Here is a 23,546-nt window from a genome sequence, read left to right on the forward strand (position 1 = left end):
ATCTCCATTCTGATAAAAGACTGAGGAGTCAGTCTCATTGTCCAAAACCGCAATTACTCTCTTCTTTCCCCCCCCACCCAAAAAAATAATTTAGTTGGTCAAGTATCATTGCTAACGTGTGAAAGATGAGAATAGTCCTAATACTGACAAACACATGGATAGAAGTAAACATTCTGTAGTGACTTTAATAAATTTTTATTTAAAAAAACTTTATTTCACACTCCGTAACAACTCTAGTTACTGGATAACCTTGAACTCAGTTAAAATTTTTCTGAAATTTTCTTGAATCACAGATATTTCATATGCATTTTATAACAAATGAAGAAAACATGTTGTCAGTCAATTATATTTAGACATTTGATCACTTAAGTCATAGTCCTTATTTAAAATGGTTCAGCTATGGAGTTGAGGGTTTACATTTAATAATCTTTATTAGTGTCACAAGTAGGCTTACATTAACACTCCAATGAAGTTACTGTAAAAAGCCCCTAGTCGCCACTCCGGTGCCTGTTTGGGTACACAGAATTCAGAATGTTCAATTCCCCTAATAAGCACTTCTTTCAGGACTTGTGGGAGCAAACCGGAGCACCCGGAGGAAACTCACGCAAACACTGGGAGAACGTGCAGACACAGACAGTGACCCAAGCCGGGAATCGAACCCGGGTCCCTGGCACTGTGAAGCAACAGTGCTAACCACTGTGTTACCATGCAAGGCAGAGGTAAGATTTTGCTACTGAACCACAACTAACATTGTCAGAAATTCTGAGAAAGGTGTCAAATAATGGGCTTTATTCTGCATGTGATGTGGGCAAGTGCCAAGTTGAATGAAGTGTTCCACACCTATCCACTTATAGCCCTTGACTCCAGTCTTTGAAATGCTTGAGACAGTAACATTTTGGAAACTTTACCTGTGACACCTGGAGAGGATTTTACTCTTCAACAGGGCAATTAGTGCCTCTTGGACAGCGGTGGGCAACCTGCAGCCACATGTGAACATCTGGGTTCTGAGTGTGGCCCATAAGATATTGTGTTGACCGTTGACCACGTGCAGGATTACCACATTCCACAGGTTTCTGTCCGTGTATGACTGAAGCGATATGTGCATAAATCGAGATGTATGCAGATTCCACATACCATTGACTGAGAGCCATGTGCTCCCTCTGCGTTCAACGTGTCAATATGTCTTTTGTTTTTACCATTTGAAGTTGATAGTTCTATTACTATATAAATAGTTAAGATTTTCTATAACTTGTGAAATATTTGGTGTGTATTAAACATACTTAATCTTATTTATGAGGTCATGGTTAATTAGTGAACAAGCCTGATTTTAATCTTGCGGCCCACTGAGATTTCCCAAGTCTGTCCTAACATGAGGTCAGATGCCAGTGGGCTCAGGGATAGTCATACAGCCACATGTTTTGTTATAACCTTTTGAAATTGAATAGTTGTGAATACTGATCCAGTTCCTTAAGTACTTTGCAGAGAGAACACAGGTGAATATATTTAGATCCGCATCCATGATCCCCATATTACTTAAATAGTTTCCTGGTCAGAGATGATTTGAGGAATAATTATAGTGATACTGAGCCTGATAGCTACTGCAGAGTTGTGAATCTTGGACTGTAGACATAGAATCTTCAAAACAGGGCTTGGTCAATAATTTAGTAAAAACACACTTCCACTTAGACATCTGACAACACGGGATTATGACTATTAGTAGGGATTGAATCATATCCAAGTTTCTTCAAATCCTTGGTGACGATGTTGAAAGAGATGGTAACATAGCCTTGCGACAAAACTCTGGTCACTAAACATGCAAAAGAAATACATAAAATGAATATTCCATTTTTTTCCATCCACACGATTGGTGTAAAGATTTAAAAACATTTAAAATATTCTCTAATTCCAAGTTAACAGCATGGGAGTTGCCACAATGCAGTGTTAGGAAATCCATTGATCCGAGAGTCCCTGTGGAAATTATAACATTTAACGATACAGCTTGTTCCAGTGCTGTCCCACCCTTGTTACTAGGCAGAAATCAATGGGAGTTTTATAGCATGAAAACAGGCCCTTTGGCCCAACTTGTCTATGCTGCCCAGTTTTACCATAAAGCTAGTCCCAATTACCCGCATTTGGCCCATATCCCTCATGTTGATTGTTACTAGATCAGTTCAAAAGGTTAGTCAGTATCTGGCTAAAGAGGTGCTGTCGTGAGTCTTCATTCAGCGTCAGGGAAGAAACCAAGAATGTACAGACAAGACTAGGTTCCAGTTTAAGAGCTGTAGTTAACGGACCGTTTGTTTGCACACTGTCGGCCACTGGGGCAGGCAAAGAAACTTACCCCCTTTAGGAGCGTTAGTGACTTTGAGAGAATTCCAAGACGAGGGGCAGGATTCTCCGTTTCTAAGACTAAGTGTTGATGCCAACACAGAATTCGTGGACCTTCATGACAGAAAAACTGGTGCCACACCTGGACCAATTCCACTACTATTAAGGGGCTAGCACCGGTGCCATGTGGATTCCAATGAAAAACGGTGCGGGATTCACCGGGTCAGTGATTGACACTCAGGAGGTGGACAAGTTGAAGCTGCACATACACATTACACATCCCCCCCCCCCACCCCACACACTTACCCCAGCCAAAACAAGGGCACTGGTTGTGCTGGAGCAAGCCCATACAGCTGATTGGTCAGCTGGGGCCAGAGGGCACCCCCATGGCCTCCATCAGGAACAATCTGTAATTTAACTAAAAGGGTCTTGGACATTATTGGAGGTAGGGTAGGTAGGGAAAGATATACTAATAAGGGGTCTCCCATTTAAGATGGAGATGAGGGTTGTCAGTCTACGGCATTCTCTTCTCTGGAGAACAGTGGAGGCAGGGTCATTGAATATTTTTAAGGCTGAGTTAGGTAGATTCTTGAGGAGTCCAAGGGGAAAGTAGAACTCAGCCAAGAATTGAAGTAGGCTCAAGGGACCGAATAGCTTTAGATGCAACAACAAAGTAATTCTAGTGGTATCATTGTGACTGTTTCTCTTCCTCAGACCCAACTAATTTCTTGTAAATAGTAGAATCTACATAAAATCTTTGAAGTAACTGGTACTTTCGTGCTAGTTTTAACCCTGCTGGAACATACTACATGCCAGAACAGTAACAATTAATTCAGTTCCCAAAGTATAAACTTCCTGCTTGATCATTCTTACTGCAGCTTTACTCTCCAATACTGGGGCAGGAGGTACAGAAAGATTCTGTTCAAACAAAAATCATGCTCTATGTTCCTGTGATATTTAATTTCTATAATGGCAAAATTTCCCCCAGAGTTTGTAACATTAATTCAGAAGTTACTGCTTACACAAGGCTAAATCGCTGGTTTTTAAAGCAGGCCAGCAGCACGGTTCAGTTCCCGTACCAGCCTCCCCAAACAGGCGCCGGAATGTGGCAACTAGGGGCTTTTCACAGTAACTTCATTGAAGCCTACTTGTGACAATAAGCAATTTTCATTTCATTTCATTTCGTCAAATCATATGAAGCAGTAGCAAGAATATGTAAACTGGAACAAACCTTCTCTTCCTTCTCCCTGTGCAACCACTTTAGGATCTGTGAATTCTGGGCGCCTTCCCATGAGCCAGCTAAACAAAGGAACAAAGCAACAGTCATAATCTCCAATAATGATTCAAATGAGGTTATTTATTTGGGAAATGAAAGGAAAAAAACCTGTAACTGCCCTGACAACGCAACAAGCTAACAAATGCTTAACACATGGAGGTAGCGCAGCTGTGAAATGGTTGAATTATTAATTATTTTGAGCTAAACGGGAGTCTCTGTCATCCAGCATTTCCAACAGAGTTAGTATCATACTTTTATTTTGGATGGCAGTTTCTTGATCAGCCTAATGATCTGTAACACCAATTTACACCGGGGCTGTGAATTGGAGTTCGATTCAGCTTTTGAGATTACCCTAAAATGAGAAGTGACATATACACTCAAACTACCCCCTGACCTTTTAGCAGAAAGCATTTCGGGATTTGATCATCCAAATCATGAGCAGGATTCTCTGTTTGGAAGACAATGCTCTCTGCCTTGCCGCGCAAATATGGCATGGAGCTCATCGGGTTGCAATTTTGAGTGGGGAGAGGGCAGCTGTCGCCATCACTTCTCACCCCGCACGCATGCCTGAGATGCATTCAAGCATGAAAAGAAACGACGAGCAATGTTTCTAAGTGCTTTCACTTCCTTCTTTTCTCAGCAGAAAGCATTTAACTGCTTTTGATGTAGTGAGGACCTGTCAACAATCATAGCTAGATATTTATAAACATTGCAGTTAGCTTCACAGCAGGGTACTTGAGATGCAATCAAGTGTGAAGAGAAATGACAAACAATCCAGACACCTGGCTGTCTGGAAGGTATTATCCTGTCAATTACAGCTTACTGGCTTGTCTGGAAGCTATTATCCTGCCAATTACAGTTTACTAAAAAAAATTTCTCTTTGAAATTGAATAGAAGCCTCCGACCAACAGCTCTTGAGGGGTTTTAAGACCTTGCGATCATTGTTGGCTTTCTCTGAAGTAACAGCTGCTTGTTCAAGGCTTTTGGTCTGAGGCTGCAGGTATAAGGAACTGAAAAGTGATGAAGCAGAGTTTTTTCACTGTTACTGTCTGGATTGTTCTTTAGTTTCCGGCAGGGGTGACTAATTTTGTGGGGAGAAAGAGAGGGACCCTCCAAAGTAATTTGGGATCAACTACGTTACATACTTACCCCTACTTGAATGTGTAAGGGCCATGCTGAAAACTACTCTCATCAATCCATGCCCACCTGAATCCCGAGCTTGATAGTGTCAGAGCATTATGGAGGCATGGAGAATCAGGTAATTGGATGCAAACTATCCCGTCTTTAGCCCGGCACTCAATTCTCCACAGCATTGGGAACCCCGCTATGGGAGATAGAGAATCCTGTCTCCTATTCACTTTGAATGCAGAAATCTGAGCAGTCAAATTCCTACCAATATGCATTGATTAACTATAAAGGCAAAAAAATTCACAGGCCTTCAAACGTTCATGGGACATGTAGAAATCTAGCATTCAATCTATTTTCAAGCAGAACTGGCACATTGTGAATTGAAAGTTCCCCCCAGTTCACAGCTAATAGTATACAAATTCAGCTAAATACAAAATCCCATTATCTAATTCTTCATCTGTTCACTAACTACAGATTATTCTCAACGATGGAGACACACATTGGAGTAATTAATTTAAACGTGACTTTATCCACTACTGGGGGAAAGGAAGACTATGAAGAGTATGTTATCAAGAACTTTGCAAGGAAAATAATCAAATGTGTTTCAAAATTTTGTAACTATTATCGCAAGCTCTAACTTTTTAATAAAGGGTTACGTTTTTTCACTGTAAAATAAATTCAGATGCCATTGTTTCCATAATCATGATTTTTCACATGAGTGGTTCGGGTCTGGAAGTGTGGTGGAGGCAGGTTCAACTGAGGCATTCAATGATTACTTGAATAGAAACAATGTGCAAGGTACGGGGAAAAGACAGGGGAATGGCACTTAGCAGAGCTAGTGCAGGCACAAGGGGCCAAATTCTGCAACACAACAATTCTGTGATCAAATGAAACCACAATCTTCTGTTAAGGCATAGCTACTGCACCTATAAGACCAGAACGGCCAGTTCTGAGGCAGTTATTGCGTAAACACTCAGCCTTTGAGTTATATTATCCTATTATGTCAATAAACTTAATTTTGGGTTGAGATGTAAATTAGGAGAAATTAAACATCTTTGTTACTGAGGTAAGCAAGTTTCAGCAACATTTAATGACTCAAATAAACATGAATACCACCCCAACATAATCCTTTCATCACTTTTCCAAATTACATATGCCTAAATTCCTTTCCCAAATTGTTTGCTTTAGATTCCTTTTTGCACCTTATGTTTCTTTTTCATCCTGTCAGTGGCCAAGTCCAATTTCTCAGATTGCTTTCCTTGTGTAGTTTGTTTCAACTGAACATCAGACTCATGCTAATTTTAAGTTTACATGGTAAATAATATAACACTGCTCCTATGACTAAATCAATACTGACTTATGATCAGAGGCTGCCTACTTAGGCCACATTCAACAAAAATCAGGAGAAACAATGCAGAGGCCCAGAAATATGAAAGTTGCAGTCCCATAATCTATAAAGGAGTCGGATTGGATGCAATGCGCTCCTCGCTCCTTTCAGCTGACCACCCAGCAAAAGAAAGCCCAGCTGTAATTCCTTTTTATGGAGCCCAGTGGAGCAGGACTACCCCTTCCAAATGTCCATCTGGGTCTCCGCCAAGATCCAACTGCCAAAGCCTGAGCCCAGAGGGTGACGACCTGCCAGATTGTGCAGGGGGCTTCAGTGCTGGAGAGCTGCCCAAGGGCACTAGTTTTTTGCCTGCAGCCTACCAGTCCCATGTTAATGAGCCTTGGCCATCAAAGTGGACCAGCCCTCCTGCACTATCTGGCAACTGGTGAACACACTGCCAGTCACCAAAAATCACACCAAAGGAAAATTACCTCCGTATGTTCCCACTGTTGACATCACTTTTGTGAGACAGAAAAAGGTCAGAGAGATCTTGTGTAGGACTGATATACTGCAATAAATTATTAAGCTGAGTAAAGAGGAAGATGGGAAATAGAATTTCCCGATTCGATGTAACATTTAGCAAAGGAGGAAATACTACTTTATCTGAAGTGAGTTGATATCACTGTTACTGTTGGATTCTTTTTCCAACTCGTATTAATTAGGATGTGATCAGCCTTATTGCCCATTTCAACTTGCCCAGCAAAGGTGATGTTGGGCCACTTTCCTGAACCACTGCAACCCATGTGGTGATTCCTATCATCCTTTTGGAAATGGTTCAAGGTAGGGACAGGAGGGTGAGGCCGGTTAAAGACTGAAATTAATGACTGTAATAAAGTCTGAAGTTCATTTGTAATAGAAAGTGAAAACTATGCTGGTAAATTGATTAAATAGATATGACAATGTGGTGATAAAATACTTTGAGAAGTAATGTACTACTTACATTTTATAGTTCTGGAACTATAAACAATCATTGTTTTAATGTTCTATTTGGAAATAAGCTGACTAAATTGTGACATACCTTGTAAACTTTTGCAGTTTAGATGAAGACTCTGGGACGAACATTGGAATGGTTCTCTTGTGTCTACAGAAAAATCAAACCTCTAAAGTAAATTGCAAGTAATATTTCATAAAATAAAATTTGTGCTCCAAAGATGTGGCACCTCGAAAAAAATGTCTCCTATTCCTCGGGTATGAGCTAAATTATACGTTGTAACGGCAATCTCTACACGATTAAAGGAAGCTTGATGCCTGGTTTTTTTGGTCGTGAGTCCCACATCCATTGTACCTCTGTCACCATTAATTACAAGCACATTTCTTTAGTTTTATAATTTTTATTGTCACAATTAACACTGCAATGAAGTTACTGTGAAAATCCCATAGTCGCCACATTCTGGCGCCTGTTCAGGTACACAGAGGGAAAATTCAGAACGTCCAGATTACCTAACAGCACACCTTTTGGGACTTGTGGGAGGAAACCCAAGCAGACACTGGGAGAACTCCACACAGACAGTGACCCAAGCGGGAATCAAACCTGGGACCCAGTGCTGACCACTGTGCTACCGTGCTGCCCATAACAGCTGAATGCATTGAACATAGAAAAGGCTTTGGTTCTTGACAACACCTGCCTATTGTGTTGAAGACCCAGAGCACCAGAGTTAACTGCTGTACCGACCAGTCTCAGTACAGCGATACTGATATTGCCCAGGCACATCCTCTTCACTCTCAGACCAGGATAAATATGCCCTGTTTTATCGGCCTCCTAATTGTCAGTAAGTGATGGAAAAACATCATCATCAGTCCCATCAAGGGGCCCACCCTCACTGTTAACTCGCTCATGGAATGCAAAGTCAGGTTCTGACAGAATAACCTCACTCCAAACCTCATTATAAATTTTGCAATTAAATTTAACATATTTCCTCCTTGGGTCCACAAGGCTTTCAAATGATTCAAATACTAACCATAAAGTGAATTAAAAAGTATCTGACTTGCCTTCCAGGAGTTGTGGGAACATGAACACCACCATAGCCACGGACCACGTCATTTCCAAACAAATCCGCTCCATACACACTTACAACTATCTGTGGCCCTTGAGAGGAGGACAAGCAGGGGTACTCAGTGTACATGTACATGTTTCAAATGATTAACATGGACAATAAACATGATTAAAGGCATTCTGATTTCATGAAATGTACAAGTTATGTTTTCATGGTTATCAATTTAAAGATTTAAAAATTGAGTTATTTAGTTTTTTAAAAATGAAATCCCAAATTTAAAGAGAGAAACTTACAGCCAAATGGGTTGGTGCTCTTGAATGTAATCTCCATAGGAAAGTTCCACACAAAATGTTGATTGCAATCCCTATTTTTAGAGGTGATTTGGGATATCCCTTCCTCCAGACCCTAAAAGAGAAAAAAGCAGAAATAATAAAACAGCAACTGCCATTACGAGGAAGAGAAAGCTTTTTACTGCAGGTAGTCTTCTATTCCCCACATGCCTTATGCAGCTGTTGACATTCCACAGCTGACTACCAAGCCCTGATGCCTCCACATGGAAACCCAACTGAATGTGTGAGCAATACCAACTCGACAGACATCTGTATTAAGGGAACTGAATTTAGACATAACAGATGGGGAGTATTGGAGATTATCAAATTGCAAACTGGATAACTAAACATTGCTTTTAATATTCCAACAACATTAAGTGCAGACTTTACTGGTTCGCTACTGCCCTCAAATGTGAGATGGCAAGAATACAACAAAATGAGAGCATTATTTACTGCAGCATATATTTCACAATTATTTCTAATGAATGGAATCTATTTTATTATAAACAGGGAATGTCTGTTTAAACACCCCGGGCTGGATTCTCTGCCGTCGGGATTCTCCATTTTGCCAGCAGCCCCGGGGGCTTCCCAACGGCGTGGGGCTGCCCCACAATGGGAAACCCCATTGACTTGCTGGTGAAACGGAGCATCCCGCCGTCGTGCTGAATCAGAAATCTGGCGGGACGGAGAATCCAGCCCCACATATTTTGATTACGAAGGTGAAGTATTTAAATTATACATGTACAACTCAGAAGTGTGAGGTGATGCATTTGGCGAGGTCAAACAAGGCAGAGGATTACACAGTAAATATTGAGGGGTGTAGAGAAATGACAGACCTTGGACTGAATGTCCACAGATGCCCGAAGGTAGCAGACAAGCTGATAAGGTGGTTCAGGCACATTGGAATCGTTTCATTTATTAGCTGAGGCATAAGAGCACGGAGGTTATGCTGGAGCTTTAGAAAACACTAGTTAGGCCAAAACCTGAGTACTATGTGCAGTTCTGGTCACCTCATTACTGAAAGGATGTAATTGCATTAGAAAGGGTACAGAGGGAATTTCCAATCCTGCGGCCAGGACAGGAAAATTGAAGGTTCTGAGGAAAGATTGGAGAGGCTGGGGCTGTTCTCCTTGGAACTGAGGAGGCTGAAAGGAGATTTGATTGAGATGTACAAAATTGGGAGGGGCCTGGTTAGATTGGATGGGAAGGACCTATTACTTTAGCAGAGAGGTCAGTGACTCAGGGGCATAGTATTTAAATGATTGGTAGAAAGATTAGAGGGGAGTTGAGGAAACCTTTTTCACCCAGAGGGTTATGGGGGAGTAGAGACAGAAACCCTCAACACATAAAAGGTGTCCGAATATGCACCTCGATTGCCATAACCCCAAATGCTGGAAAGAGACTGGCTCGTTTTTCAGATGGCACATGCATGATGGGTCAAGTGGCCTCTTTATGTGATTCCATGAATCTACATATTACAGCAAGATCTCATTTGCTTGGTTTATTATTTCCATCTTCAAATTTAATTTGTCTAACCATGGAAAATTTGCCATATGGTTTATATAAATGATTTGGAGGAAAATGTAACTGGTCTGATTAGTAAGTTTGCAGACGACACAAAGATTGATGGAATTGCAGATAGCGATGAGGACTGTCAGAAGATACAGCAGGATTTAGATCGTTTGGAGATTTGGGCGAAGAGATGGCAGATGGAGTTTAATCCGGACAAATGTGAGGTAATGCATTTTGGAAGACCTAATGCAGGTAGGGAATATACAGTGAATGGCAGAACCCTCAAGAGTATTGAAAGTCAGAGATCTAGGTGTACAGGTCCACAGGTCACTGAAAGGGGCAACACAGGTGGAGAAGATAGTCAAGAAGGCAGACGGCATGCTTGCCTTCATTGGCCGGGGCATTGAGTATAAGAATTGGCAAGTCATATTGCAGCTGTATAGAACCTTAGTTAGGCCACACTTGGAGTATAGTGTTCAATTCTGGTCGCCACACTACCAGAAGGATGTGGAGGCTTTAGAGAGGGTGCAGAAGAGATTTACCATAATGTTGCCTGGTATGGAGGGCATTAGCTCTGAGGAGTGGTTGAATAAACTGTTTGTTCTCACTGGAACGACAAAGGTTGAGGGGCGACCTGATGGAGGTCTACAAAAGTATGAGGGGCATAGACAGAGTGGACAGTCAGAGGCTTTTCCCCAGGGTAGAGGGGTCAATTACTAGGGGGCATAGGTTTAAGGTGCGAGGGGCAAAGTTTAGAGGAGATGTACGAGGCAAGTTTTTTACACAGGGTAGCGGGTGCCTGGAACTCGCTGCCGGAGGAGGTGGTGGAAGCAGGGACGATAGTGACATTTAAGGGGCATCTTGACAAATACATGAATAGGATGGGAATAGAGGGATACGGACCCAGGAAGTGTAGAAGTTTTTAGTTTAGACGGGCAGCACGGTCGGCACGGGCTTGGAGGGCCGAAGGGCCTGTTCCTGTGCTGTACTTTTCTTTGTTCTTTGGTCCTTCAAGCCACCATTCAATAAAATCATGATGGATCTAATCCTGGCCTCAATTCCATTTTTATGCCTCTTGCCCATAACCCTGGACTCCCATGATTAATGTATGTAGCTCAAGAATCTGTCTAGCTCAGATTTGAATACATTCAATGACTCGATCTCCACAAGTCTCATGGGGAAATTCCTCCTCATCACCATGCTAAATAGATGACCCTTTACTCTGAAACTATGTCCCAAGTTCTAGGTTCTAAATGAATACTTTGTGTCAGGGTTCACTCGTGAAAGGGACAGTGTAGGTATAGAAATCAGGGAGAAAGACTGTAATAAAATTAAAGAGATTAACATAGACAGAGAGGAGGTTCTGAGTGGTCTGGCAGACTTAAAGTAGACAAATTTCCAGGGCCAGATGAAATGTATCCCAGGCTGTTGAGTGAGGCAAGGGTGGAAATAGCAGGGGTGCTGACAATACTTTTCAATTCTTCTCTGGCCACAGAACAGGTGCCAGAGGGCTGGAGGATAGGCAATGTGGTGCTATTATTCAAGTAGGGAGGAAGGAATAAACCAGGAAACTACAGGCCAGTCAGTCTAACCTCAGTGGTGGGGAAATGGTTGAAAGCAATTCTGAGAGACAGAATTAATCTGCATTTGGAGAGGCAGGGATTAATCAAGAACTATCAGCATGGTTTTGTTAAGGGGATGTCATGTCTGACAAATTTGATTGAGTTTTTTGAAGCGGTAACCAGGTATGTAGATGAGGGAAATGCATTTGAAGTAGTCTACTTGTACTTCAGCAAGGCTTTTGATAAGGTCCCACATGGGACACGGAATGGGATCCAAGGAAATTTGGCAAATTGGATCCAAAATTGGCTGGTTGGCAGGAAGCAGAGGGTGATGGTCGAGGGGTGTTTTTCAGACTGGAAGCCTGTGTCCAGTGGGGCCCCACAGGGATCAGTGTTGGGGCCCTTGCTGTTTGTGGTTTAAATAAATGATTTAGATATGAATGTCAGAGGATTGATCAGTAACTTTGCAGATGTTACGAAAATTGGTGGAGTGGCAAATAGTGTTGGGTTGGGTTGCTGGGTTTTGGGGATAGGGTGGCGGTGTTGACCTTGGGTAGGGTGCTCTTCCAAGAGCCGGTGCAGACTCGATGGGCCGAATGGCCTCCTTCTGCACTGTAAATTCTATGAAATGGAATTCAATCCGAATAAGTGTGAGGCAATGCACTTGGGCAGGACAAACAAGGCAAGGGAATGCATGATAAACGACAGGACCTGGGGAGTACCAAGGATCAAAAGGGCCTTGGTGTGCATGTACACCTGTCCCTGAAGCAGATGGAAACAGTGGTAAGAAGGCATATGATATTCTTGCCTTTATTAGCCGAGGCATAGACTTTAAAAGCAGGGAGGTTATGCTGGAACTAGGTTATGCTGCCGCTAGGGGTGGCACGATGATGCAGTAGTTAGCACTGTTGCCTCAGAGCTGAGGTCCACGGTTCAATCGCGGCCGTCCATGTGGAGTTTGCACATTTTCCATGTCTGAGTGTCAACCCACAACCTAAAAAAATGCAGGGTAGGTAGATTTGCCACTCTAAATTGTCCCTTAATTGGCAAAAAATTGGGTACTCTAAATTTATAGAATAAGAAAATAAGTAGACCACAGCTAATTCTGGAATTCACATTAAAGGAGGGACGTGCGGGGCAGCATGGTGGCGGTGGTTAGCCCTGCTGCCTCATGGCGCCGAGGTTCCAGATTCGATCCCGGCTCTGGGTCACTGTCCGTGTGGAGTTTGCACATTCTCCCCGTATTTGCGTGGGTTTTGCCCCCACAACTCAAAGATATGCAGGGTAGGTGGATTGGTCCCACTAAATTGCCCCTTAATTGGAAAATATTAATTGGGTGCTCTAAATTTTTTTCAAAAAAAGGGGGTGTGGGATAGCATTGGAAAGGGTGCAGAGGAGAATTACCAGGATGTTGCCTGGGCTGGGGAGTTTAGTTATGAAAAGAGATTGGAGTGACTTGGATTGTTTTCCTTGCTGCAGAAGGAGGACATGATTGAGATGCATAAAATTATGAGGGGCATAGATAGAGTAGACAGGAAGAAACTTTTCCTCTTGGTGAAGGGATCAATGACCAGGGTGCATAGATTTACGGTAAGGACTGGAGATTTAGGGGGAGAATGTGAGGAAAAACATTTTTACCCAGAGGGTGGTGGGAATTTGGAACTCACTGCCTGAAAGGGTGGTGGAGACCCACATAACATTTAAGAGCAAAGAAAAGTACAGCGCAGGAACAGGCCCTTTGGCCCTCCATGCCTGTGCCGACCATGCTGCCCATCTAACCTAAAACCTTCTACACTTCCGGGATCCATATCCCTCTATTCCCATCATATTCATGCATTTGTCAAGGCGCCCCTTAAACGTCACTATCATCCCTACTTCCACCACCTCCTCTGGCAGCGGGTTCCAGGCACACTCTACCCTCTGTGTAAAAAACAATTCCCTCGCACATCTCCTCTAATCTTTGCCCCTCGCACCTTAAACCTATGTCCTCTAGTAATTGACTATTCCACCCTGGGAAAAAGCTTCTGACCTCCACTCTGTCAATGCCCCTCATAATCTTTTAGACTTCTATCAGGTCGCCCCTCAACCCCCGTTGTTCCACCAAGTACAAACCAAGTTTATCCAACTTCTCCTCATAGCTAATGCCCCCCATGCCAGGCAACATCCTGGTAAATCTCTTCTGTACCCTCTCCAAAGCCTCCACATCCTTCTGGTAGTGTGACGACCAGAATTGAACATTATATTCCAAGTGCGGCCTAACTAAGGTTCTGTACAGCTGCGACATGACTTGCCAATTTTTATACTCAACATCCCAGCTGATGAAGGCAAGCATGCCATATGCCTTCTTGTCTACCTTAATTTATCATTTATATATATACACTCCAAACAGCAAAGGTCCCAGCACTGATCCCTGCGGAACACTACTAGTCACAGCCCTCCATTCAGAAAAGCACCCTTCCACTGTTACCCTGTCTTCTATGACCGAGCCAGCTTTGTATCCATCCTGCCACCTCACCTCTGATCCCGTGTGACTTCACCTTCTGTACCAGTCTGCCATGAGGGACCTTGTCAAAGCCCTTACTGAAGCCCATGTAGACAACATCCACTGCCCTACCTTCATCAATCATCTTCGTCACTGCCTCGAAAAACTCGATCGTTAGTGAGACACAAGCTCCCCTTCACAAAACCATGCTGCCTCTCGCTAATATGTCCATTTGCTTCCAAATGGGAGTAAATTCTGTCTCAAAAAATCTTCTCCAATAATTTTCCTACCACTGACGTAAGGCTCACCGGTCTCTAATTTCCTCGCTACCCTTCTTAAACAAACAAATACCATTAGCTATTTTCCAGTCCTCTGGGACCTTATCTGTCGCCAATGAGGGTACAAAGATTTCTGTCGAGGTCCCAGCAATTTCCTCTCTTGCCTCCCTCAGTATTCTGGGGTAGATCCCATCATGCCCTGGGGACATATCGACCTTAATGTTTTTCAAGACACCCAACACCACCTCTTTTTTGATCCTAATGTGACCCAGACTATCTACACCCCCTTCCCCAGACTCACAATCCACCAAGTCTTTCTCTTTGGTGAATACTGATGCAAAGTACTCATTCAGTACCTCACCCATTTCCTCTGGTTCCACGTATAGATTCCTTCCCCTGTCCTTGATTGGGCTAACCCTTTCCCTGGCTACCCCCTTGCTCTTTATAGATGTGTTAAAAACCTTGAGATTTTCCTTCATCCTGTTTGCCAATGACTTTTTGTGACCCATTTTAGCCCTCCTGACTCCTTGCTTAAGTTCCTTCCAACTTTCCTTATATTCCGCACGGGCTTTGTCTGTTCCCAGCCTCTAGCCATTATAAATGTTTCCTTTTTCTTTTGGGTTTGGCTCTCAATACCCCTCGTCATCCAAGGTTCCCAAAAATTGCCATTCCTATCCTTCTTCCTCACAGGAACATGCCAATCCTGAATTCCTATCAACTGACATTTGAAATCCTCCCACATGCCAGATGTTGATTTACCCTCAAACATCCTCCCCAATCTAGATTCTTCAGTTCCTGCCGAATATTGTTATAATTAGCCTTCCCCCAATTTAGCACTTTCACTCATGGACTACTCTTATCTTTATCCAACAGTACCTTAAAACTTACCGAATTATGGTCACTGCTCCCAAAATGCTCCCCTACTGAGACTTTGATTACCTGGCCGGGCTCTTTCCCCAATACCAGATCCAATACGGCCTCTTCCCCAGTTAGACTATCTACATATTGTTTCAAGAAGCCCACCCGGATGCTCCTTACAAACTCTGCCCCATCCAAGTGAGTCCCAGTCAATATAGAGAAAGTTAAAATCACTCACTACAAAAATCCTGTTGCTTTTACACCTTTCCAAAATCTGTCTACATATATGCTCCTCTATCTCCCGCTGGCTGTTGGGAGGCCTGTAGTAAACCCCCAACATTGTGATTGCACTCTTTCTATTCCTGAATTCTACTATATCACCTCACTGCAGAAGTATTTAGATGGTCACTGGCGATCCCAAGGCATACAAGGCCAAGTGCTGGAAAACGGGATTGGAATAGTTAGGTGGTTGTTTTGACTGGCGCAGACGCTATGGGCTGGAGGGAAAACATCCTTGAAAACATGCTTGAATCCATTATCAAGGACTTTAAAGCGGAACATTTAGAAAGCAGTGGCAGGATCAGTCAGAGTCAGCATGGATTTATGAAAGGAAAATCATGCTTGACAAATCTGTTGGAATTCTTTGACGAGTAACCAGTACAGTCGACGAGGGGGAGCCAGTCGATGTGGTATATTTGGACTTTCAGAAGGCATTTGACAAAAGTCCCGCATAAGAGATTATTGTGCAAAATTAAAGCGCATGGGATTGGGGGAAATGTATTGAGGTGGATAGAAAACTGGTTGGCAGAGAGGAAACAAAGAGTAGGGATTAATGCGTCCTTTTCAAATTGGCAGGCAGTAACCAGTGGGGTACCACAGGGATCGGTGCTGGGATCCCAGCTATTCACAATATATACTAATGATTTGGATGAGGGAACAAAATGTAACATCTCAAAGTTTGCAGATGATACCAAATTAGGTGGGAAGATGAATTGTGACGAGGATGCAGGGATCCTACAGCAAGATCTGGACAGGTTGGGCGAGTGGGCAGACCAATGGCAGATGCAGTATAATTTGGATAAGTGCGAGGTTATTCATTTTGGAAGCAAAAACAGGAAAGCAAATTACTACCTGAATGGTTGTAAATTGGGAGAGGGGAGTGTGCAGCGGGACCTGGGTGTCCTTGTGCACCATTCGCTGAAGGTAAGCATGCAGGTGCAGCAGGCGGTAAAGAAGGCTAATGGTATGTTGGCCTTTATTGCAAGAGGTTTCGAGTATAGAAGCAGGGATTTGTTGCTGCAATCGTACAGGGCCTTGGTGAGGCCACACTTGGAGTATTGTGTGCAGTTTTGGTCTCTTTCTCTGAGGAAGGATGTTCTTGCTCTCGAGGGAGTGCAGCGAAGGTTTACCAGACTGATTACAGGGACTGTCGTATGAGGAGAGATTGACTAGGTTGGGATTGTTCTCGCTTGAGTTGAGAAGAATGAGGGGGGATCTCATAGAGACTTATAAAATTCTAACAGGGTAGACAGGGAAGGTGTTACCAATGATGAGTGTGTCCGGAACTAGGGGTCACAGCCTGAGGATTCAGTGTAAACCATTTCGGACAGAGATAAGGAGACATTTCTTCACAAAGAGTGGTGAGCCTGTGGAATTCATTACCACAGGAAGTAGATGATGCTAAAACTTTGAATATATTCAAGAAGCGACTGGATATAGCACTTGGGGAGAATGGGATCAAAGGCTATAGGGAGAAAGCAGGATTAGGCTATTGAGTTGGATGATCAGCCATGATCGTGATGAATGGCGGAGCAGGCTCGAAGGGCCAACAGGCCTCCTCCTGCTCCTATCTTCTATGTATCGATGTATCTTTTCAGCATTTGCCTTGTCAATCCCCTCAGAATCTCCACTTTTCCTATAACATAACTTCTCGCTCTTCTAAAATCATAGAGTCCCTACAATGCAGAAGAGGCCATTCAGCCCATCAAGTCTGCACCAACCCTTCAAAAGAGCACTCTATCCTTCTACACCCCCCCCCCCCCCCCCACATCCACCCTGCCTTATCCGTTACACCCCATAAACTAACCTACACATCCCATAAACTAACCTACACATCCCTGGACACAGAGGCAATTTAGCATGATCAATCCATCTGACCCACACATCTTTGGACCGTGGGAGGAAATCCACAGACATGGGGAGAACGTACAAACTCCACACAGACAGTGACCCGTGGCTGGGATTGTTTGATTGGATTTGTTTATTGTCACGTGTACCGAGGTGCAGTGAAAAGTATTTGTCTGCGAGCAGCTCAACAGATCATTAAGTACATGGGAAGAAAAGAAAATACATAATAGAGCAACACAAGGAATACAATGTAACTACATAAGCACCGGCATCGGATGAAGCATACAGGGTGTGGTGTTAATGAGGTCAGTCCATAAGAGGGTCATTTAGGAGTCTGGTAACAGCGGGAAAGAAGCTGTTTTTGAGTCTGTTTGTGCGTGTTCGCAGACTTCTGTATCCTGCCCGATGGAAGAAGTTGGAAGAGTGAGTAAGCCGGGTGGGAGGGGTCTTTGATTCTGCTGCCCGCTTTCCCCAGGCAGCGGGAGGTGTAGATTGAGTCAACGGATGGGAGGCAGGTTCGTATGATGGACTGGGCAGTGTTCATGACTCTCTGAAGTTTCTTGCGGTCCTGGGCCGAGCAGTTGCCATACCAGTCTGGGATGCAGCCAGATAGGATGCTTTCTATGGTGCACCTGTAAAGGTTGGTAAAGGTTAATGTGGACATGCCAAATTTCCTTCGTTTCCTGAGGAAGTATAGGCACTGTTGTGCTTTCTTGGTGGTAGCGTTGACGTGGGTGGACCAGGGCAGATTTTTGGAGATGTGCACCCCTAGGAATTAGAAACTGCTCCACCTCAGCCCCGTTGATGCTGACAGGGGTGTGTACAGTAGTTTGCTTCCTGAAGTCAATGACCAGCTCTTTAGTTTTGCTGGCATTGAGGGAGAGATTGTTGTCACTACACCACTCCACTAGGTTCACAATCTCCCTCCTGTATACTGACTCATCGTTATTCGAGATCCGGCCCACTATGGTTGTATTGTCAGCAAACCTGTAGATTGAGATGGAACCAAATTTTACCACGCAGTCGTGTGTGTACAGGGAATAGAGTAGGGGGCTAAGTATGCAGCCTTGCAGGGCCCCGGTATTGAGGACTATTGTGGAGGAGGTGTTGTTGTTCATTCTTACTGATTGTGGTCTGTTGGTCAGAAAATCGAGGATCATGTTGCAGATTGGGGAGCCAAGTCCTAGGTTTTGGAGCTTTGATATGAGCTTGGGTGGAATTATGGCGTTGAAGACGGAGCTGTAGTCAATAAATAGGAGTCTGGGCTTCCGGTTGCGGCTATGCCTAGGTAAGTCGCACGTTAGGCAGCTCCCGCCGAGAACGGACTTTTGGGCTCACTAGAGGGGCCCCAACGGCAATTGTTCGATGGCTTCCAGTGTGGGAAGGTGACAGCAAGCTCCCCCCCAGCAGTATATGGATTGGACCAGGAGTAGAGCGGTAAAAAAAGTGATCTTGGAGCAGCAGAAAGTGAGAGGGAGATAAAGCAAGATGGCGGCGGGTGGAGACCAAGCAGCATGGGCGCAGTGCTCGCAGGAGCAGCAGGGGTTTCTCAGACGCTGCTTTGAGGAGCTGAAAACCGAAATGCTAGCGCCAATGAAGGCTGCGATTGAGAAACTATTGGAGACCCAGAAGGCTCAGGGGGCGGCGATCCGGGAGGTGCGGCAAAAAGCCTCGGAGAACGAGGATGAGATCTTGGGCCTGGCGGTGAAGGTGGAGGTACACGAGGTGCTGCACAAGAGGTGGGCGGAAAGATTTGAGGACCTGGAGAACAGGTCGAGGAAGAAGAATCTTCGGATTCTGGGTCTCCCTGAAGGAGTTGAGGGGTCCGATACCGGGGACATATGTGAGCACGATGCTCAATTCGCTGATGGGTTCGGGAGTCTTCCTGAGCCTCCTGGAGCTAGATGGGGCTCACCGGGTCCTGGCGAGGAGACCCAAGGCCAACGAGCCGCCAAGGGCTGTAGTGGTGAGGTTTCACCGCTTCGTGGACAGAGAGTGTGTTTTGCGATGGGCCAAGAAAGAGCGGAGCAGCAGGTGGGAGAACACGGAGATCCGAATTTACCAGGACTGGAGTGCGGAGGTGGCCAAGAAGAGAGCTGGCTTTAACCGGGCTAAGGTGGTGTTACATCGGAAGGGGGTGAAGTTCGGTATGCTGCAGCCAGCGCGATTGTGGGTCACATTCCAAGATCGGCACCACTATTTTGAAACGCCCGAGGAGGCTTGGAGCTTCATACAGGCAGAAAAGTTGGACTCAAATTGAGAGACTGGGGTTGTGGGGGGGGGGGGGGGGGTGTCTGCTGTGTGTACATGGTTTTAACTGCGTGTGGGAATGTTCGGTTGGCTGGGTGCTGGATGGGGATGGGTGAAGGGATTTGATGGAGAGGCTGTGGGAGAGTGTGGGCGCCGGTGGTGGAGGAAGGGGAGGCCCGGGGAAAGGGGAATTGAGATAAGGCCGCAAAAAGAGCTGCGCCAGAGGGGGCGGGGCCGGCTCAGAAAAGCGCGGGCTTTTTCCCGCGCTAGGGAAGGAAGGCGGTGGGGGGTGGAGGAGCGCACACTGACTGAGGGGGAGGGGGCATTCCCACACTGGTGGGTCGATGGGAAGGCAGGAGAGGCCGGGGTCAGCAGGAGCCAGCTGACTTACGTGAGTGTTATGGGTGGAGCAAAAGAGCTAGATACTGATCTAGCGGGGGGGGGGGGGGGGTGGTATAGGGTTGCTGCTGCATTGGCCAATAGGGAACTGGAAATAGGAGAGGTGGTCGGGGCAGGGGTCTGCCATCTGGGGGACTGGAGGGTGCGGGAGGCGCGGGCACGTGACTGGCCTAAAAAAGGAGGTCGCTAGTCGGTGGGGGGGGGGGGGGGGGGGGGGGGGGGGATGAGGGGGGGGGGGGGGGATGAGAAGCTCCCCAATCCGGCTGATAACTTGGAATGTGAGGGGCCTGAATGGGCCGATCAAGAACGCCCGGGTGTTCGGGCACTTAAAAGGACTGAAGACAGACGTGGTCATGCTTCAGGAGACACATTTGAAGGTGGCAGACCAGGTTAGGTTGAGAAAGGGATGGGTAGGACAGGTATTCCACTCGGGGCTGGACGCGAAGAACAGAGGGGTTGCAATACTGGTGGGGAAGCGGGTGTCGTTTGAGGCCAAGAATATTGTAGTGGATAATGGAGGTCGATATGTGACGGTGAGCGATAGGTTGCAGGGGGTGTGGGTGATACTGGTAAACGTATATGCCCCGAACTGGGATGATGCTGGATTTATGAAGCGCATGCTGGGTCGGATTCCGGACCTGGAGGCAGGAAGCTTGATCATGGGAGGGATTTCAACACGGTGCTGGATCCAGCATTAGATCGCTCTAGATCCAGGACAGGGAAGAGGCCGGCTGCGGCCAAGGTGCTTAGAGGGTTTATGGATCAGATGGGGGGAGTGGATCCATGGAGGTTTGCTAGACCCCTGGCCAGGGAATTCTCATTCTTTTCCCATGTACATAGAGCTTACTCCCGGATAGATTTTTTTTGTTTTGAGTAGGGCGCTAATCCTGAAAGTGGAAGGAACGGAGTATTCGGCCATAGCCATCTCGGACCATGCCCCACACTGGGTGGAGCTAGAGTTAGGAGAGGAGAGGGACCAGCGCCCACTGTGGCGTCTTGATGTAGGATTACTGGCGGATGAGGAGGTGTGCGGGGGTGCATTGAGAGATACTTGGAGGCCAATGACAATGGAGAGGTGCAAGTGGGGGTAGTCTGGGAGGCGTTGAAGGCGGTGGTCAGGGGAGAGTTAATCTCCATTAGGGCCCACAGGGAGAAGAGAGAGGGCAGGGAGAGGGAGAGGCTGGTGGGGGAGATCTTAAGAGTGGACAGGAGGTATGCAGATGCCCCCGAGGAGGGGCTACTTAGGGAGCGGCGAAGCCTCCAGATGGAGTTTGATCTGTTGACCACAGGGAAAGCAGAGGCACAATGGAGGAAAGCACAGGGGGCTACGTACAAGTATGGGGAGAAGGCGAGCTGGATGCTGGCACACCAGCTTCGTAAGAGGGTGGCAGCGAGGGAGATAGGTGGAGTTAAGGATAGCAGGGGAAATACGGTGCGGAGTGCAGCGAGAGTGAATGTGGTATTTAAGGACTTCTATGAGGAGCTGTATAGATCTGAGCCCCCAGTGGGGGAAGAGGGGATGCGACGATTTTTGGATCAACTGAGGTTCCCGAAGGTGGAGGAGCAGGAGGTGGCTGGTTTAGGGGCGCCAATTGGGTTGGAGGAGCTGATTAAAGGATTGGGGAACATGCAGGCGGGGAAGGCCCTGGGGCCTGATGGGTTCACGATTGAGTTTTATAGGAAGTATGTGGACCTGCTAAGCCCGTTGTTAGTAAGGACTTTCAATGAGGCAAGGGAGGGGGGGGGGACCCTGCCCCCGACAATGTCCGGGATGCTGACCTCGCTGATTCTGAAGAGGGAGAAGGACCCACTGCAATGTGGGTCGTATAGACCGATCTCGCTCCTCAATGTGGATGCTAAGTTGCTGGCAAAAGTGCTGGCCACGAGAATTGAGGACTATGTCCCTGGGGTGATCCATGAGGACCAGACGGGATTTGTAAAGGGCAGGCAGCTAAACACCAATGTGCGGAGGCTCCTCAACGTGATTATGATGCCATCGGTGAAGGGAGGGGCGGAGGTAGTGGCAGCTATGGACGCGGAGAAGGCCTTCGACTGGGTGGAGTGGGAATATCTGTGGGAAGTGTTGCAGAGGTTTGGGTTCGGGGAGGGGTTTATCAGGTGGGTCAGGCTCCTATATAGAGCCCCGGTGGTGAGTGTGGCTACGAATCGACGGAGGTCGGAGTACTTTCGGCTATACCGAGGGACAAGGCAGGGGTGCCTCCTGTCCCCCTTGTTGTTCGCGTTGGCAATCGAGCCTTTGGCCATGGCACTAAGGGAGTCCAGGAAATGGAGGGGGTTGGTTCGAGAGGGTGAGGAACACCGGGTGTCGCTGTATGCGGACGACCTGTTGCTGTACGTGGCAGATCCAGTGGAGGGGATGGTGGAGGTCATGCGGATCCTAAGGGAGTTTGGGGACTTTTCGGGCTATAAGCTTAACGTAGGGAAAAGTGAACTCTTTGTGGTGCATCGAGGGAACCAGGGAAGGGAGATAGATGACCTACCATTGAGGAGGGCGGAAAGGAACTTTCGGTACTTAGGGATTCAGGTGGCGGGGAGCTGGGGCGGCACTGCACAAGCTCAATTTCATGCGGTTGGTGGAGCAGATGGAGGAGGATTTCAAAAGATGGATGTGCTGCCACTCTCGTTAGCGGGCAGGGTACAGTCGGTAAAAATGATGGTCCTCCCAAGGTTTCTTTTTGTGTTCCAGTGCCTTCCTATTATGATTACCAAGGCCTTTTTTAAACGGGTAGGTAGGAGCATCATGGGTTTCGTGTGGGCAAATAAGACCCCGAGGGTAAAGAGGGTGTTTCTGGAGCGTAGCAGGGACAGGGAGGGCTGGCGCTGCCGAATCTGTGTGGCTACTACTGGGCAGCCAACGTGGCGATGATCCGTAAGTGGGTAATAGAGGGAGAGGGGGTGGCGTGGAAGAGGCTGGAGATGGCGTCCTGCAGGGGCACGAGCCTGAGGGCGCTGGAGACGGCATAGGGGCGAGATGAGAGCCTCGGTCTGTTCCCCGATTAGGGAGAACCATCGGTTCGTCCCAGGAGGGATGGATGGGGGCGTTTCGGATCTGGCATCGGGCAGGGATCAGAAGAATGGGGGACCTGTTTATAGACGGGACGTTTGCGAGCCTAGGGACGCTGGAGGAGAAGTTTGGTTTACCCCCGGGAAATGCGTTCAGGCACATGCAGGTGAGGGCGTTTGTGAGGCGGCAGGTGAGGGAATTCCCGTTGCTCCCGGCACAGAGGATTCAGGACAGGGTGATTTTGGGTGTATGGGTTGGAGAGGACAGGGTCTCGGCGATCTACCGGGAGCTGAAAGAAGAGGAGGAGGCCGCGGTAGAGGAGCTAAAGGGCAAGTGGGAGGAGGAGCTTGGGGAGGAGATTGAGGGTCTGTGGGCTGATGCCCTGAGTAGGGTTAATTCTTCCTCCTCTTGCGCCAGGATCAGCCTAATACAATTCAAGGTTGTTCACAGAGCGCATATGACAGCGGCGAGGATGAGTAGGTTCTTTGGGGTGGTGGACAGGTGTGGGAGGTGCTCAGGGAGTCCGGCAAATCACGTCCACATGTTCTGGTCGTGCCCGTCACTGGAAGGGTTCTGGAGGGGTTTCGCGAGGACTATGTCCAAGGCGGTGA

At 46.4% G+C, this 23,546-nt stretch overlaps 1 protein-coding gene across 1 annotated transcript in view; it reads right to left on the reverse strand.

Moving 5' to 3' along the window:
• Positions 1 to 179: 179 nt before the first annotated feature.
• b9d1 (B9 protein domain 1) overlaps positions 180 to 23,546 on the reverse strand; it is a 32,351-nt gene continuing 8,984 nt past the window's right edge. Inside the window, exons 3-7 of the mRNA XM_072481629.1 lie at positions 8,407 to 8,518; positions 8,109 to 8,205; positions 7,138 to 7,200; positions 3,560 to 3,627; positions 180 to 1,807 (exon numbers count right to left, since the gene is read on the reverse strand). Of these exons, the coding sequence (XP_072337730.1) occupies positions 1,683 to 1,807; positions 3,560 to 3,627; positions 7,138 to 7,200; positions 8,109 to 8,205; positions 8,407 to 8,518 (465 nt within the window). The 3' untranslated portion in view covers positions 180 to 1,682. The remainder of the gene's footprint in view (positions 1,808 to 3,559; positions 3,628 to 7,137; positions 7,201 to 8,108; positions 8,206 to 8,406; positions 8,519 to 23,546) is intronic.

Source organism: Scyliorhinus torazame, chromosome 17 (assembly GCF_047496885.1).
Source record: "Scyliorhinus torazame isolate Kashiwa2021f chromosome 17, sScyTor2.1, whole genome shotgun sequence".
Classification (NCBI taxonomy): domain Eukaryota; kingdom Metazoa; phylum Chordata; class Chondrichthyes; order Carcharhiniformes; family Scyliorhinidae; genus Scyliorhinus; species Scyliorhinus torazame.